We start from the raw sequence: 13,970 nt of genomic DNA, 5'->3' as shown, positions 1-13,970 counted from the left end.
TCTGGTTGTATTTTTTATTTAAAGCATATCACAGAACATTGTTTACTCTCAGTGTATTTTCTAAGATGACGAAGGTCGAAGTTATACTACAACAGCGTTTTTTTTATTCTGCTTAATCTCGTCGCAAAACGCACATTGAATTAAGTAACAAAATCATATTATATTCTTCGATAATTTTTTTTTTAACTTTCTTTTGCAAATCATTTATAGAATTTTCACAAAAATAGATAGATATAGGAAGATTTGGTATTAGTTCTAATGAGACAATTCTCCAACCAAGTCACAATTATAAGTCAAGGTATGGTCTTCAACACGGAGCCTTGGCTCACACCGAACACCAAGCCATATATCATGACAGGGCCCTAAAAATTACTAATGTTAAACATTCAATCGGGAAAACCAACTTTTAATACACGAACGGTTAATAGTTTGTTTACAAATTCATTTACGCATGAAATTGACAATTCCACCCCAAAGTTCCTTGTAATCCATCAATGTCAAATACTGATGATTTCATTCGCTAATACTGTTGGCGATCTAAGGACATTTATGTCTTGGATTTACTGAGAAAGGATCAACTATTCAAAAATTTCTAAAGAAAAAATGTTTGGTTATGGAGTTAAAGTATTTTCTTTTATAGGTAAGACAAAAGTGTTAAAACAAAAAGGAAAAGCATACAGAAGACCACACATATCAGCGATTGTTTTAATACATCTGTACACGAAAATTAGTGGCTTATTTCACAAACCCTCAGCTTTCTAATTTTGATACGACAATGAGTGAGGTTAAATTTCAAAAAGAATAAGACAAACCATAAAATAGAAAATATCTTTGAATATTTGTCTCTCAAAACACATTCAACAGAGAAGCAGAATTTATTTCACAATTCGATATTATCGTTTTCCAACTTTGTAGTTGCCGGGCTGACAAAGTTCAAGTGAACCGTATTCAAATTTCAAAGTACAGAAATCTGTTTCAACAGAGACTAAAAAATAATTCATTATGATGTTAAGTATGACCAGTTAAATGACTGTTGTTATAAGTTGAGACAACATTGTTGAAAGACTCGATAGAGTCTCTCGCCAAAATACTCATTACTTGTCCCTTTTCAGTTTTATATCGTATTGCATTTAAACAATCTTTACTGTTCGCTTGATTGTTTTTACCATCATACTCCTTTTATTCAAATTATAAAAAAGAAGGTGAGGTCCATTGAAATAACAAAATAAAAAGCCAAGCAGAACATTAATACAAATGTAGAGTAAAGTGAATGCTTACACTAAACTATTACTTAGCCGTTGTTCTTTTTAAAATCAAAAGCATCGGATTACCATTTGTAATTTGAAACGATTCGTTTAGTTTTATCAGTCGTAAGTGATCTTTGTATTGTTTTGATGTTTGCCGGTCTGTTCTTATATTTTCTTTTTCTAATTATAAAGTCTGGATTTTGTATTGCCCTTTGCCATTTTCACCGACATTTTTATAGTCTTTTTTATTTGGTTAAACATTACCGTGGAAATATTTAGAGGAATAATTCGCAATTTTTAACTTATCATTTTAACATGTTCATTATAACATAAGAAAAAAACACATTTACAACGTTTGAATGTAAATTCCCTTTAGTAACGGATAATATTGTACTTTTGTAATTTTTTTGGTATTTTTGCCTGCAAATAAGCATACCTTTATCTACTAATTTCAAAAACCTACAACTATTGATGAATTCTATATTTTTTGGTAATTGGTAGGACGTGTTTCATTAAAAGAAGCAGTCATTAAACACCTCCTTGGTTTTGTACTGTAACTATCAAGAAGATGTGGTATGATTGCCAATGAGACAAATCTCGACAAAAGACCAAATGACACAGAAATCAACAACTATAAATAACCGTACAGTCTTCAACAATGAGAAAAGCCCATGCCGCATAGTCAGTTATAAAAGGCCTTGAAATGACAATGTAAAACAATTCAAACGAGAAAACTAACGGCATAGTTTATGTACAAAAAATGACCGAAACATAAATATGGAAAACATAAACAAACGATAACCACTGAATAACAGGCTCCTGACTTGGGACAGGCATATACATACATAATGTGGCGGGTTAAACATGTAAACAGGATCCCAACCCTCCCTCTAACCTGGGACAGGGGTATAACGGTACAATATAAGAACGAACTATGATAACTGAAATCAGATGAAAAAAGCTTAACTCATCAGATGGATAAGAATACAAATACTACAAATGCAAGTGGACATTTACATTCACGTATATTTATAGGTCATGTTTCGAGTTTACATAACTATGGTTCTGGCATTCAAGTAAACAGGTTGTTTTCGAAACAGTATAAGAGGGACATAAATGTACTTCGTTAAAACATGTTTTCGCAAACGAAGATTGCATGTATACAATGGCCTCGCCTCTAGAAATATAATTACAACTTCCTACAAGTTATAAATCAAGCGCAGGTATTGAATGAATTTATTAAAAATACATGGTTATCAATTTGTCATACTAATATGTAAACAGCTTGAATGAGAAAATCTCACACTATCTTTCAATATGAATTCGTTAAATTCTTCGTGAACAACAAGTCAGATTAAATTCGATATTCCAAATAATACTCAAACTTAAACTCTAAACGTCATTCCAAAGTAAAACATATATTACTAACTTCAAATTGCTCTTGTGTTGTACTGCTAATCCTCTATCCCAGGTAGGGGGAAGGGTTTGGCGCCAAAAAAATAGTTCAACCCCGTCATATTCTGCAGATGCCTGTCCATCAAAAGCCTGTGATTCAGTTGTTGTCATTTCTTGCTGTGTATCATATATATTTTACGATCATTGTTTTGTACATAAAAATGCTTTTACCTGTCTTGTTTGAATTGTTTTCATTTGTCATTACGGGGCCTTTTATGGCTGAGTATGCTTTATCGATTTTTCTCATTGTTGAAATATGTATTACGGTCTATATACTTGTTAACTTCTAGGTCATTTAGTCTTTGGTGGAGAGTTGTCTCATTGGTATTCATACCTCATCTTCTTAATCTTATATTACCTGTTTTATAGGGTTTTTCAATGATGCTCTTTGATAAGCAAACACATAATTGCAGCAATAACTTTCAGATCACTTAACCCTTGTCGTGCGGGGGCCATAATATTACGGCCGTACCCAGACCACCGTTATTTTGGCATCAATGGCGCTCAATACATTTAGAGGTCATCGCAATACCATTTAATTCGTTGTGTATGCACGTTGCCTCAATCGTAAAACTATTCATGTCATGTATCTCACTTATTCATTTTGAGCTTAAATATGAACTTCAAAATTTGAAATCGGACAAAATCTGTTTTTTGGAGGGGTGGGCTTATCTTCTAGGTCTGAAACACGGAGTTCAGAGGACTGAAACCTTGACAAATACTGTTAACATAATGGCACATAACGACTGGTCGTGTTTATTATCAAATATGCCGGGGAAACGACTACTTCTAGTTGCAAGTCCAGTTAAAGTTCAAAATTGGAAAAATTCCGAAATTTTGTGAATTTTGGTGCAAATGACCTTCTTTACACTGATGAACCAAGATCAGTGTCACTCCGACCTAACAACTGTTGTGATAAAAGTGTTCACCGGTGTCCACTCTACATGTAAACTACAGATGGATGCATCTATTAGCATCTCTCGGACTTACAGGTCGAGAAAAAGAACGAAAAAACGTCAAAATTGACGCTTTTTGCACCTGAGGACCAACTTTGGGGCAAATTCCCGCCCACTCTTCCCCGCCAACCTCAACCCGTGATCCCCTTTTTTAGATTTATTGCAATCAGTATGCATCAGTATCAGGGTACAGCTCATTTGCATATCATTTGCATATTTTTGCAAATACTCGAAATTTAGACAATTTCTGAATGGTGGTATACATGCAACTATGTTACAATTCCAATGCAAAATCCTCCAAATTAAATTATTTAGGGGTCTCATTTGAAATAAAGGACAATATATCTGAACACCTTAAAATTTTTACGATTTCATTTAAACATCCGAAAGCTTAATTTAGTTACACAAATCACCGATACACATATCAGGGATATTTTATCATTAAAAATGACATATAATCTTTCATGCAGGATTTGCAGTAACAACTCTGTTGATAAGTGTTACGAATGGTCAACCTGGTCCACAACCATGGCAAGGAGGATCAATGAATGCTATCCCGGATGCCGATGGTAATTGGCAGTATGTTGGTGAACCGAATGGACAAGAAGACTCACAACCAACAGAACCCTTCACAGGAGATAAAATTCCAATACGACTTAACAGTCCAATGCCTCAAGGAGGCAGAAGGCCGAGACCAATGAGATTAAATAGTGTTGGCGCAGTAAACACTGGCGAGACAGGCTTTGTCAATCCACAAAGTCCTGGTAGAAATCCTCAAAATTTAAATAACAGATTTGGAGATAGCAAAAGCAATATGACACAATTTATGCGAGGAGTGATGAGGAAAGGCAAAGGGGTAATGAATAAAATAATGCAAGCCCTTCAATCTGGGAATACTAGTAGCAGTGTGTTCATCTCTAGACAATCTAGACAATTCTTACCATCAGCATGTACACAAGAAATGTTGCAAATTCAAACTGACTGTTTCTCTAAGAATGGCTACACTATGGACTCTTTCTTTCACACGTTACGAAACGGTAGTTTTTCTGACACCAAACAATCGAGTTCCATGGATGGCCTGAAAGAACAACTATGCAAGTAAGTAATCAAGTTTTTTTAATAATTTTAATGACCAGAAATATATTCATACATTCATCGTCCTGAATAGGTATTTTCCTAAAGGAGTAGTTCCAGTAAGACGGTTTACGTTTTAAAGGGAAGTAACCGCATTTGTGTTTTTTCTTGGTCGTTGGCGTAGATGATAATACATAAAATATGTATATACAGGCTGAGAGTGAACACGAATGCGGCCACTTTCATTTTTGACAAAAATGATTTCGAAAGTGACATATTATGGCATATAAGATAGATTTCTCACTTTTGAGCTAAAATGAATTCTTTCACATAAACTAATTGAATCGACTGAAATAAAGACTGAAGTAGACACTTAACGTGAAAAATCTTTCATCAGATGAACCTGAAATTTGAGGCCAAAATCGGCCATTACCAGACCTACTCCTTTATGATTAGATTCAGACCCAGGTATATTACGATTGGTGAAGCATCCAAAATAGACACCCTTATCATGTAGCAGGGAATATAGCGATGTCGCCCTTGTTTTAAATAGAGTCGTAATAATTTAGTTTTTTTTATGTAGTTCGTTGTTTTAAGAAACACAAGAATTTGTTATCTTCGTTAATGGTATAACATTGAACAATATGTATCTCAATGCCCAGCTTTATTATCCTTTATAACAATTTCATTATTTGAAAGTTTGTTAGGCAAAATTGATTCTCACAGCGTCTCTTCTTTCAGAAAGAGACAAGGCATCTTGGATTGTGCTATTCCCGCCATAATAGGAAAACGAGACAAACCGCCATGCCTTGATGTACATGATTATAATTTTGGACAAGAAATGGCTCTGAAGGGTCTACGAATCGTGCAGGACGTATGTGAAACAGGTTTGTTTTAAATAACCCTCATTTATTGCCAATAGGAACTATACTGTAAATGGAAGTTAATTTCGTTGTTTTGGCAAATACTGCATATACATTCATTTCGAAAATTCGTTCGTAGAATATTTGAATGCGTGGATCCACGAAATTTGGTAACCAACTAATAATAATGAATCCTTAGTATTCCATATGAACTGAGAATACCTTTGAGTTTGTTTTTCATTTGTTTTCAATAACAACCATTCACCTAAATTCACAAAAAACGAAATATCTGAATTGTTTATTGAATGTAGTTTGCAATTATTGTTGACAGTGATAGTGTATATTAAGTCTAAATATTCAATATATGTGACCGTTTTCGACTTTTTGAAATTCACTATAATTTACACCTTCTATGGCCTGTACATCAAGGTGCATTTACACTTACGTATTCTTTATTTCTTCTACAAGTTTGCTTTCATCAACATTGACGTCAAGTCTCAAGAAAGAAATGTATACACAGACAAACAAATGTAGCTTGCAATTACCTAATTAAAAAAATATTTACTTTTGAAATTTCAACAATGTCAACGTTTATGACATTCGTTACACTTGTGCTTGTCCAATTACATATTCTTAATTTCTCCTTCAATTGAAATCTTAATTTGGATTCTGTCTGTGTAATTCTAGGACTGTTACCCCCATCACCTATATGTGTACCGTTGGTGAACAGAGAGATGCAAAGATGTTATACCAAAGTAGGTTTTAGTCCCGATATGTTTATCTCAGACGACAAAGATGTGGAGGGAGCAGTCATTGGCAAAGATATGGATGCTGCACAAAAGTTTTGTGGGTACGTAGATATTTAATAATATGCAATTTCCGTCATAAGATGAAGAACAGCATTTTTTGTGGTTTATTGTTGCTGTAGAGGTAATGACTTTGTGTCTTAGATGAATATCCCTTATCCTTTCGTTTCTATTATCATGATTACAAGAGACACATATTTACAATTTTCTCGCAAACGAATATCCTGTTTTACCTTATTTTGTCACAATGCCAGTGTCATTGTTTTAAATCTATTTTTTCATTTGTCTTCTTTTCTATGTGACCATTAACAAAATTAAGTTGATTTTTTTTATTTAATTAATTTCTTTCAAATCTTTTTAAAAACTATTGTTTTCAATGATAACAGTTTGAAGTGATAATTGTTTTCGCAGATCAAGAAAACAATTATATGATTGCATGAGATTAGTCATGAAGAATTGTCCTCAAGCAGAGGAGTATTTAATGATGTCAGGACATGATCAGACAGCCATTGAGAAAAGTATAGATGTTCTCTGTGACAATAAAAAAGGTTAGTCCTCCCATATTATCAGTATACCATAATACCTGCATAAATTTAATAAAACCAATCAACTTAAATTAAAAAGTCACAAGACCTTTCTGTCCTTTTGGATCTCGTTAGCTCCATTTCAAAGAATTGTTCTTTTCAGAACCATTTCGAAATTCCTTTTTGTCTGTCTTTTGACTTATTCTTAATCTCTTGTCGTTTTCTTTCGGTGACTATTCAATGCTTCTTTTAACTACTTATATTTATAAATATTCTATATATCTTTTTGCTGCCTTTTACTACTCAAGTTGCATGCCATCTTCTAAATGTGCATCTCTTACGTGTGTGGCCTGCCTAATGAACATATTTTTATCTGTTTATCTCCTATTATATACCCCTAAGAAACCAACCGCTGCTTACAACTATTTACTAGCTACATGTCTACATATATAATTTCAACTTTGTCTTTTTACTCTTTTAAGTTACATCAAAGTTATTAAAAAATATTTTGCAGTACTGTCTTGTAAAAGTTTTAGCTAGCTTTAAAACCAGATGTAACCCACCCTTTTCTACATAAGAAAATGCATGTTTTAAGTCTGAAATATGATAGTTGCTATCCATTCGTTTGATGTGTGTGTGAGCTTTTGATTTTGCCATTTGATTAGGGACTTTCATTTCGGATTTAAACACGGAGTTCAGTATTTTTATGATTTTACATACTGCATTTATTATTGTTAATCACAACAGTTCATATAAGTTGTATATAATAGACTCTAAAACCCCGATGTTTTTTTTTTAAAAGAAACCACAAAATGTATACAGTAAACACACTTTTTAATATTTTACAGTGTATGTTGACGGATTAAATTGCTTCCAGACCCCAAGCGAAACTGTACATAACTGTATTGATGTAATGTCGTCACAGACATTAGATCTCGAGGCTAGACAAATGTGGAAGTCCATGGGGAAAGACGATTTCTTTAAGGAATTTTGCAGGTAAATAATATACTTTATTAATACTTTTGCTGTAAACAACAAGGTTGATTTAAAAATTTCAACTCCCAACAAAAAAAAATACGATAAAGTAAAAGGGATGAAAAACAAACAAACAAAACAAAAAGGCAGGTTTGATTAAATAGCGTTTGAAAGACAATAGAATGATATGAACACAACAGAATGTTTTTTTATTTTGGTTTAAGGATGCTCTTTCTTTTCATCATTGAAATGAAAAATCTAAATTTAACGATACATATTTTGTGTCATGAATTAATTTCTCTCCGCTACATTACAAAGCTTGTAGGACAGTTTGCAAAAAGTAAAATTACAAAAATACTGAACTTAGAGGAAAATCAATTCGGAAAGTCCATAATCACATGGCAAAATCAAATAACAAAACGCATCAAAAACGAATGGACAAGAACTGTCATATTCCTGACTTGGTACAAGCCATTTATATTATATTTAAAACGTATTTATCCTTTATATAACTTCTGTTTTATGTGCCTTTCCATTTTCTCGATTTCGGCTAGATTGCGTTTTTAACACATTCGTGTAGTTCACTGGAAATTGATTGTGCACCATGGTTTTCAAAATCTGTGAATTATGTATGTGTTTTCACTAACATTGTCTTCTAATTTACGACCCCTTTGCCAGACCATTTATAATGTGTTGTTCAATGCACAGACTTAGCAAGATCAACATAAAAAAGGTTGCTCCATGTTGATATTGACACAATAACTGTTCTTTTTCAAGTCATTTGCTCATTTGCTCTCATGAACACAAAAAACAACTTCCTGTTATGACTAAGAGATGACATTTAGAAAATAAAGGAACGTCGCGTTGTTAACCTTTTTCTTTAATTCTTATACGATTCATTCTTTCCGGACATGTTGATCATTTTTATTTAATCAACGTGTGGTTCGTTTGATCTCAGTTTGCCGTTGGTTGAAATTCGATAACGATGTCTACTTTTCTTGCTTTCTTCTGAAATTCCCATTGTGACGTCATGAAAAAAGGGGTCCATACCTGATGATGTCAATTAAAAAGAACATATCTTTTTGCAATTCATTCTGAAAGAAGGACAATGTTTGTCTGCATATCGTATACAAATCATTAGAGACACCGATTCCACCAACAAATCTCGTGCAATAACATATTTATTCACTACCAACAGTTTAATTCTAAGTATTTAAAACACTCGGCGAGCCTCGCGTTTAAAATAAAAAAAAAATGGAATTATCTCGAATGGATAAATATTGTATCACGTTTGATGCAGTGGTATAATCTATATTTATATATTGATTTATTTACATATTTTATAGAATTCGTGTTCAGCATATGGAGTGTGACACTACTGCATGGAAGGAGAGTTGCCATGAAGTTACCGTAGGGCTGAAGAATGAATTTCAGTGCGCCATGTTGCCAGGGATATGTCATAACATCACAGAAATCGATGACATTCTACACAATAATGTTTGTAGACGTCAGGCTTTTCTTCAAGCTTTAAGAAGTTCGTACGGTGGAGCAAGTACTCCAAGCTCTTGGGTTTTATCAATTGCACTTGCAGTGGGACTAAGTCTATTCTTTCTATAAATACTATTAATATGCCATGTAAAACTACCTTTTAAAAAAGATAGTTTGAAATATTTATATAAGTGCTACTGTGTATATAATTCATTTTTTAACAATCAGGTAATATTTATATTTATTGTAATTTTGAACATTTGCAGTTAAAATTATGTGTAAACACTTGTTAAAAAATATTCAATGGAGTAATAGTGTTTAGTTTGTTGTCGTCATGTCTTATTTATCTAATAGAGACAGACAAACATTGGGTCTGAAAAACCTTAATGAATTTTTTATCAAAATCAGAAATATCTATGAACTCAATTCGACAATATTGTAAATTTGTATATAAGAAAACGAAAAAATCAAAACTGTTTAGAATAAAGAAGGGGAATATGATGTCTTAGTAATACAAACATAGTAACATTAGGTAAACCGAAAGTTCGATTAGGATAACCTTCATATATTTTCACTCTTAAATTGTATCACAATCAGTTCACAATTCTGAGTATAACGATGACACACACACAATGCTGCAATCACTATCTAACTTTTTATAAATTTTGGAATTTCTACGATTCAAAAGACTTGATTTACGTTCTGTCGTCGTAAAAGCAGTAATTCAAGGTATTAACAGTTAAAATCAATTTTTATTTTGATGGAAGCATCCATTTTGCTTTTTATTAGGTAAATATGATAGAGGAAATAATTATTTCTTTTATCTTATTGAAATCTTTCTTTGAACAGCAATCACTAGATATCATACCAACCACATAGATATACATAGAATTGGTTCACTTTTGTTTGTATATATTTTATTTCTTTCCTATTTATGGAACATTTTCATGTTGTAAACAGTTTTGGAGTTTGTACAAGATAGACATTCTCCAAAGATTGACGAATAATCACTCAGTTGAAATCATTATATTATTACAGTTGTAACAATTCTGTCATTTCTGATATTGTGTAGATCGGTATTATCATTTGTATATTAATTTTGTAATAAAGATGAAAAACTAAATACTTGATCTTATCTTGTTATAAAATTCTTAATATATGGTTCTGTTTATGTTAATGTTATAGAGAGTGCATACATATTTAAGAATACATTATTTGTCTCTGCATTTTACTCTAAGTGGCTGTAAAATGATCTCCATATAATTCACAATTATCCTCTGTTTTGTATTTTAAATTGCTGTTACATAACTTTTCAACGTAAGGTTCGTGGGGTAGGGGTATGTGACTATCAAGTCAAGAACATGTTTTTCGTTATTTTTTTCAGTTGCCGTTTGTTTTATGAAAAACTAAGGCTTTTCTTCCTCAGGCATATATTACCTTAGCTGTATTTGGCAAGACTTTTGGGAGATTTGGTTCTCAATGCTCTTCAACTTCGTAATTTATTTGGCCTTTTAAACTTTTTAGATTCGAGCGTCGCTGATGAGTCTTTTGTAGACGAAACGCGCGTCTGGCGTATATACTAAATTTAGTCCTGTTATCTATGATGAGTTTATTTATTTGTTTGGCGTGTCAAGATTTTACATTTATTGTAAGTCCCCCAATTTGCCATGTTTCCTATTTCGTATTCAACCTTGAAACTTATATTGCCATTGATCACACTTTTGGATTTATTCAGAACCTTCTCAAAGATAAAAAGATGCAGCATCTCGCAAAATTCTTTAATTGTACTTTCAGATGTAGTGATGATGTCCAATCACTCAATAACACATATTTAAATGCGTGCTTAGATGTGATTTATCACAGTGAATTGATACTACTTGGCAATGTTCGCATATGTATATCTTTAGATATTAGTTTTGTCGTTTAATCTATACTTTCCCGATTGTGATATTTTGCCTGAATGTGAATTCGCTTGGCGGATGATGCATGCATAACAGGAGATGCCATCTCTGTTGATGCAACCTGTCTCGGAGTTCCTCAATTTTTGTTTGTGACCTTGATATGTCTTCTTTGTCCAATTTAACATCTGTTAACTAAAATTAATGTATACATTGAAAAAAATATATATAGAACCTTTAATGTTATAGCTGAGTGTTATAAAATTATTTAAATTATTGTCCCGATATAAAAAAATTGTTATCAGTAAATACTTTCCAATTTTTACATTGTCAAACACATCTATCAACCTTGCCTTCATCTAGAGATAGATATTGAACAAGAGATTACTCAATAGTGTTTTGAGGGCTCCTGACCACTTTAATGTCACAGCTTTGAACAAAAAACATGCAGCTTGGTTGATGTAATATACAAAACCTCTATTAAGACTTCTGCGATTAAAAAATCTGCTTACAATGAAACTTCTTTACAGAAGTTATAAATTTAAACAAAAAAATAAATTCATCTCTTTGAACATTTTTCGCCCGCCGTAACAACCTCGGAATAAATGTGTCACAGATGACAAATGACTGCTCCGTTTGTCAAATTGTATCTCCTTTTCTTCGGTCATGATATCATCGAGTTTCTTAATTAGGACAATAACATAACAAATAATGAGCATCTTTTTTAATTACATGTAATGGTAATTTAATTGATTACAATGAAAAAAGCATGTATTGCCATATTAATTTTCAATTACATTTCAAGTACATGTACTTTTATGGTGTTAATGATAAGAAATTGAGTTATTCTTATAAATATTACTTATTTGACATACAGAAATGTTTGATAAATAGTAATATAACTTAAAAAAATGTGAGAATCAGATAACATGTATATAGTACTATATACATACCACCAAAACATGTATGTATGCTTAAAACATGTGTAAATCTTTCTTACATGTATGTATGGTTAAAAAAACGGGTACATCTTTCTTAGACAGTTCTTTAGAATTTTGAATTACTACACACAACCATCTTTGTCAAATTAAATAACACAAAAGTATTATAAAAATAAAAATTATCAGCTGTAAAAAAATTTGGCAATTAATCAGACTGAATGTGTAATAAAACAGCCTCGGGACAATGCCACTATTACAGGTATGTTATCTAATTATCAAATATTGCTAATATTTAGACATTATACATTGTTTGTACTAGAAAATAATTTTAATCTAACGACATGCATACTTTTGAATAAGTGTAAAGTAAATACACATGGACAATTTTTTAATTTATGTCATTTATAATTTGTTTATTTATATTATGTTTGATCAAATGGCTTCATTTCTGAGTTGTCAAAATACACCTTAATGTATTGATAAGTTCATAGGAACACATTCCCTCTTCTATCAACACATCCTATGATCAAGCAATACTTGCCACACCAGCTCCTGTCGACACAGTGTTCAGACCAAAGAGATGCAGACCAAATGACAAAACATTAAAAATACTCATGATAATCAAATGCAATGCTATTTAAACTATGTTGTAAACTTACATGAATATTTTACACATGCTATAATTCAGTAGATTATTTAAGAAATAATTCATGGGGGCTTATCGTGATTTTACCACGGATTGGCCCTTTATGACAAATATTTTACCCTAAGCGATAACGAGGGGTAAAATATCGGCATAAATAACAACCGGTGGTAAAATCTAGATATATTCAAGCCCCCCATGAATTATTTCGATTCTAATAAGACAAACACTTCAATTCCTTTGGTTAGAAGCGCTCTAGATAGGAGGCAAATATTTGCCGTTCCCATAAATATACACACTTTTAAAATGGCGTAAAACAACTAGTGGCATGCTTAAACTATTTACAATAGCGTATTTAGATAGTTTTGCATGAATTAAATGATAATTTACTTATATGTTTTATTTGTATAAGGAAAAATGGCTCATACAGCAATTTAGCATCGTTTGTTTACGTTTCAATGTTGTGATGATTTTCGGTTTCACAAGCGTGTATTTCCCCGTAAAATGCTTATATTCTGCCGTCATTGTATTATGACGTCGAGTATCTCATTCATAAACAAACATATAACGTGGGAGTGCGATCGGAACAGCCTAATCAATATATTCATATTTTACCACGGGTGTGTATTCAAAGCCTTTGAAGGACATCATGTTAGAATTAGGGTTAGGGTTATATACATGTGATATATTGTTTTAAAAAAGTTATGATTAAATATAATGTGTAATTTATTTTATTACTTTAGGGAAGTAATTGTTATTTAATTAATTAAATTTCAAAAACAGTGTAATGTGTAATTGATGTTATTGATCATTTTTGCAATGTAATGTGTAATCTAATTAATAAAATTCCAATGTAATTGACCCCAAGTCTCCTTCTGACTATTATGTAGACGTAATGCGGCCGGCAAAACAAAGGATAACTATGATATGTATGATGTTTTTCCTATGATGGTGATTTCAGAGAATTAACCGGAGAATATTGCGAGTCATTTGAAAATATCTATTTGCGTGATGGAAACCAACAAATATGTGAATTACATCCTTACACAAAATTCTACAAAAAACCTTCCAAACTCAAAAGCAAGGTGAAAAAATCTGTT

General features: G+C 32.1%; 1 protein-coding gene across 1 annotated transcript; it reads left to right on the top strand.

Annotated features, from left to right (window-relative positions):
• Positions 1–448: 448 nt before the first annotated feature.
• On the top strand, positions 449–10,231 carry LOC134693267 (uncharacterized). The gene is made up of 7 exons (XM_063554012.1): positions 449–640; positions 4,129–4,756; positions 5,474–5,619; positions 6,283–6,445; positions 6,813–6,949; positions 7,774–7,921; positions 9,247–10,231. The coding sequence occupies exons 1-7, from the start codon at positions 604–606 to the stop codon at positions 9,515–9,517; spliced, it is 1,530 nt and encodes a 509-aa protein (XP_063410082.1). The 5' UTR covers positions 449–603; the 3' UTR covers positions 9,518–10,231.
• Positions 10,232–13,970: the final 3,739 nt, after the last annotated feature.

Source organism: Mytilus trossulus, chromosome 12 (genome assembly GCF_036588685.1).
Source record: "Mytilus trossulus isolate FHL-02 chromosome 12, PNRI_Mtr1.1.1.hap1, whole genome shotgun sequence".
Lineage (NCBI taxonomy): Eukaryota > Metazoa > Mollusca > Bivalvia > Mytilida > Mytilidae > Mytilus > Mytilus trossulus.
The sequence above is the reverse complement of the archived record's forward strand: the minus strand, read 5'-3'. Positions and strand labels throughout refer to the sequence as shown.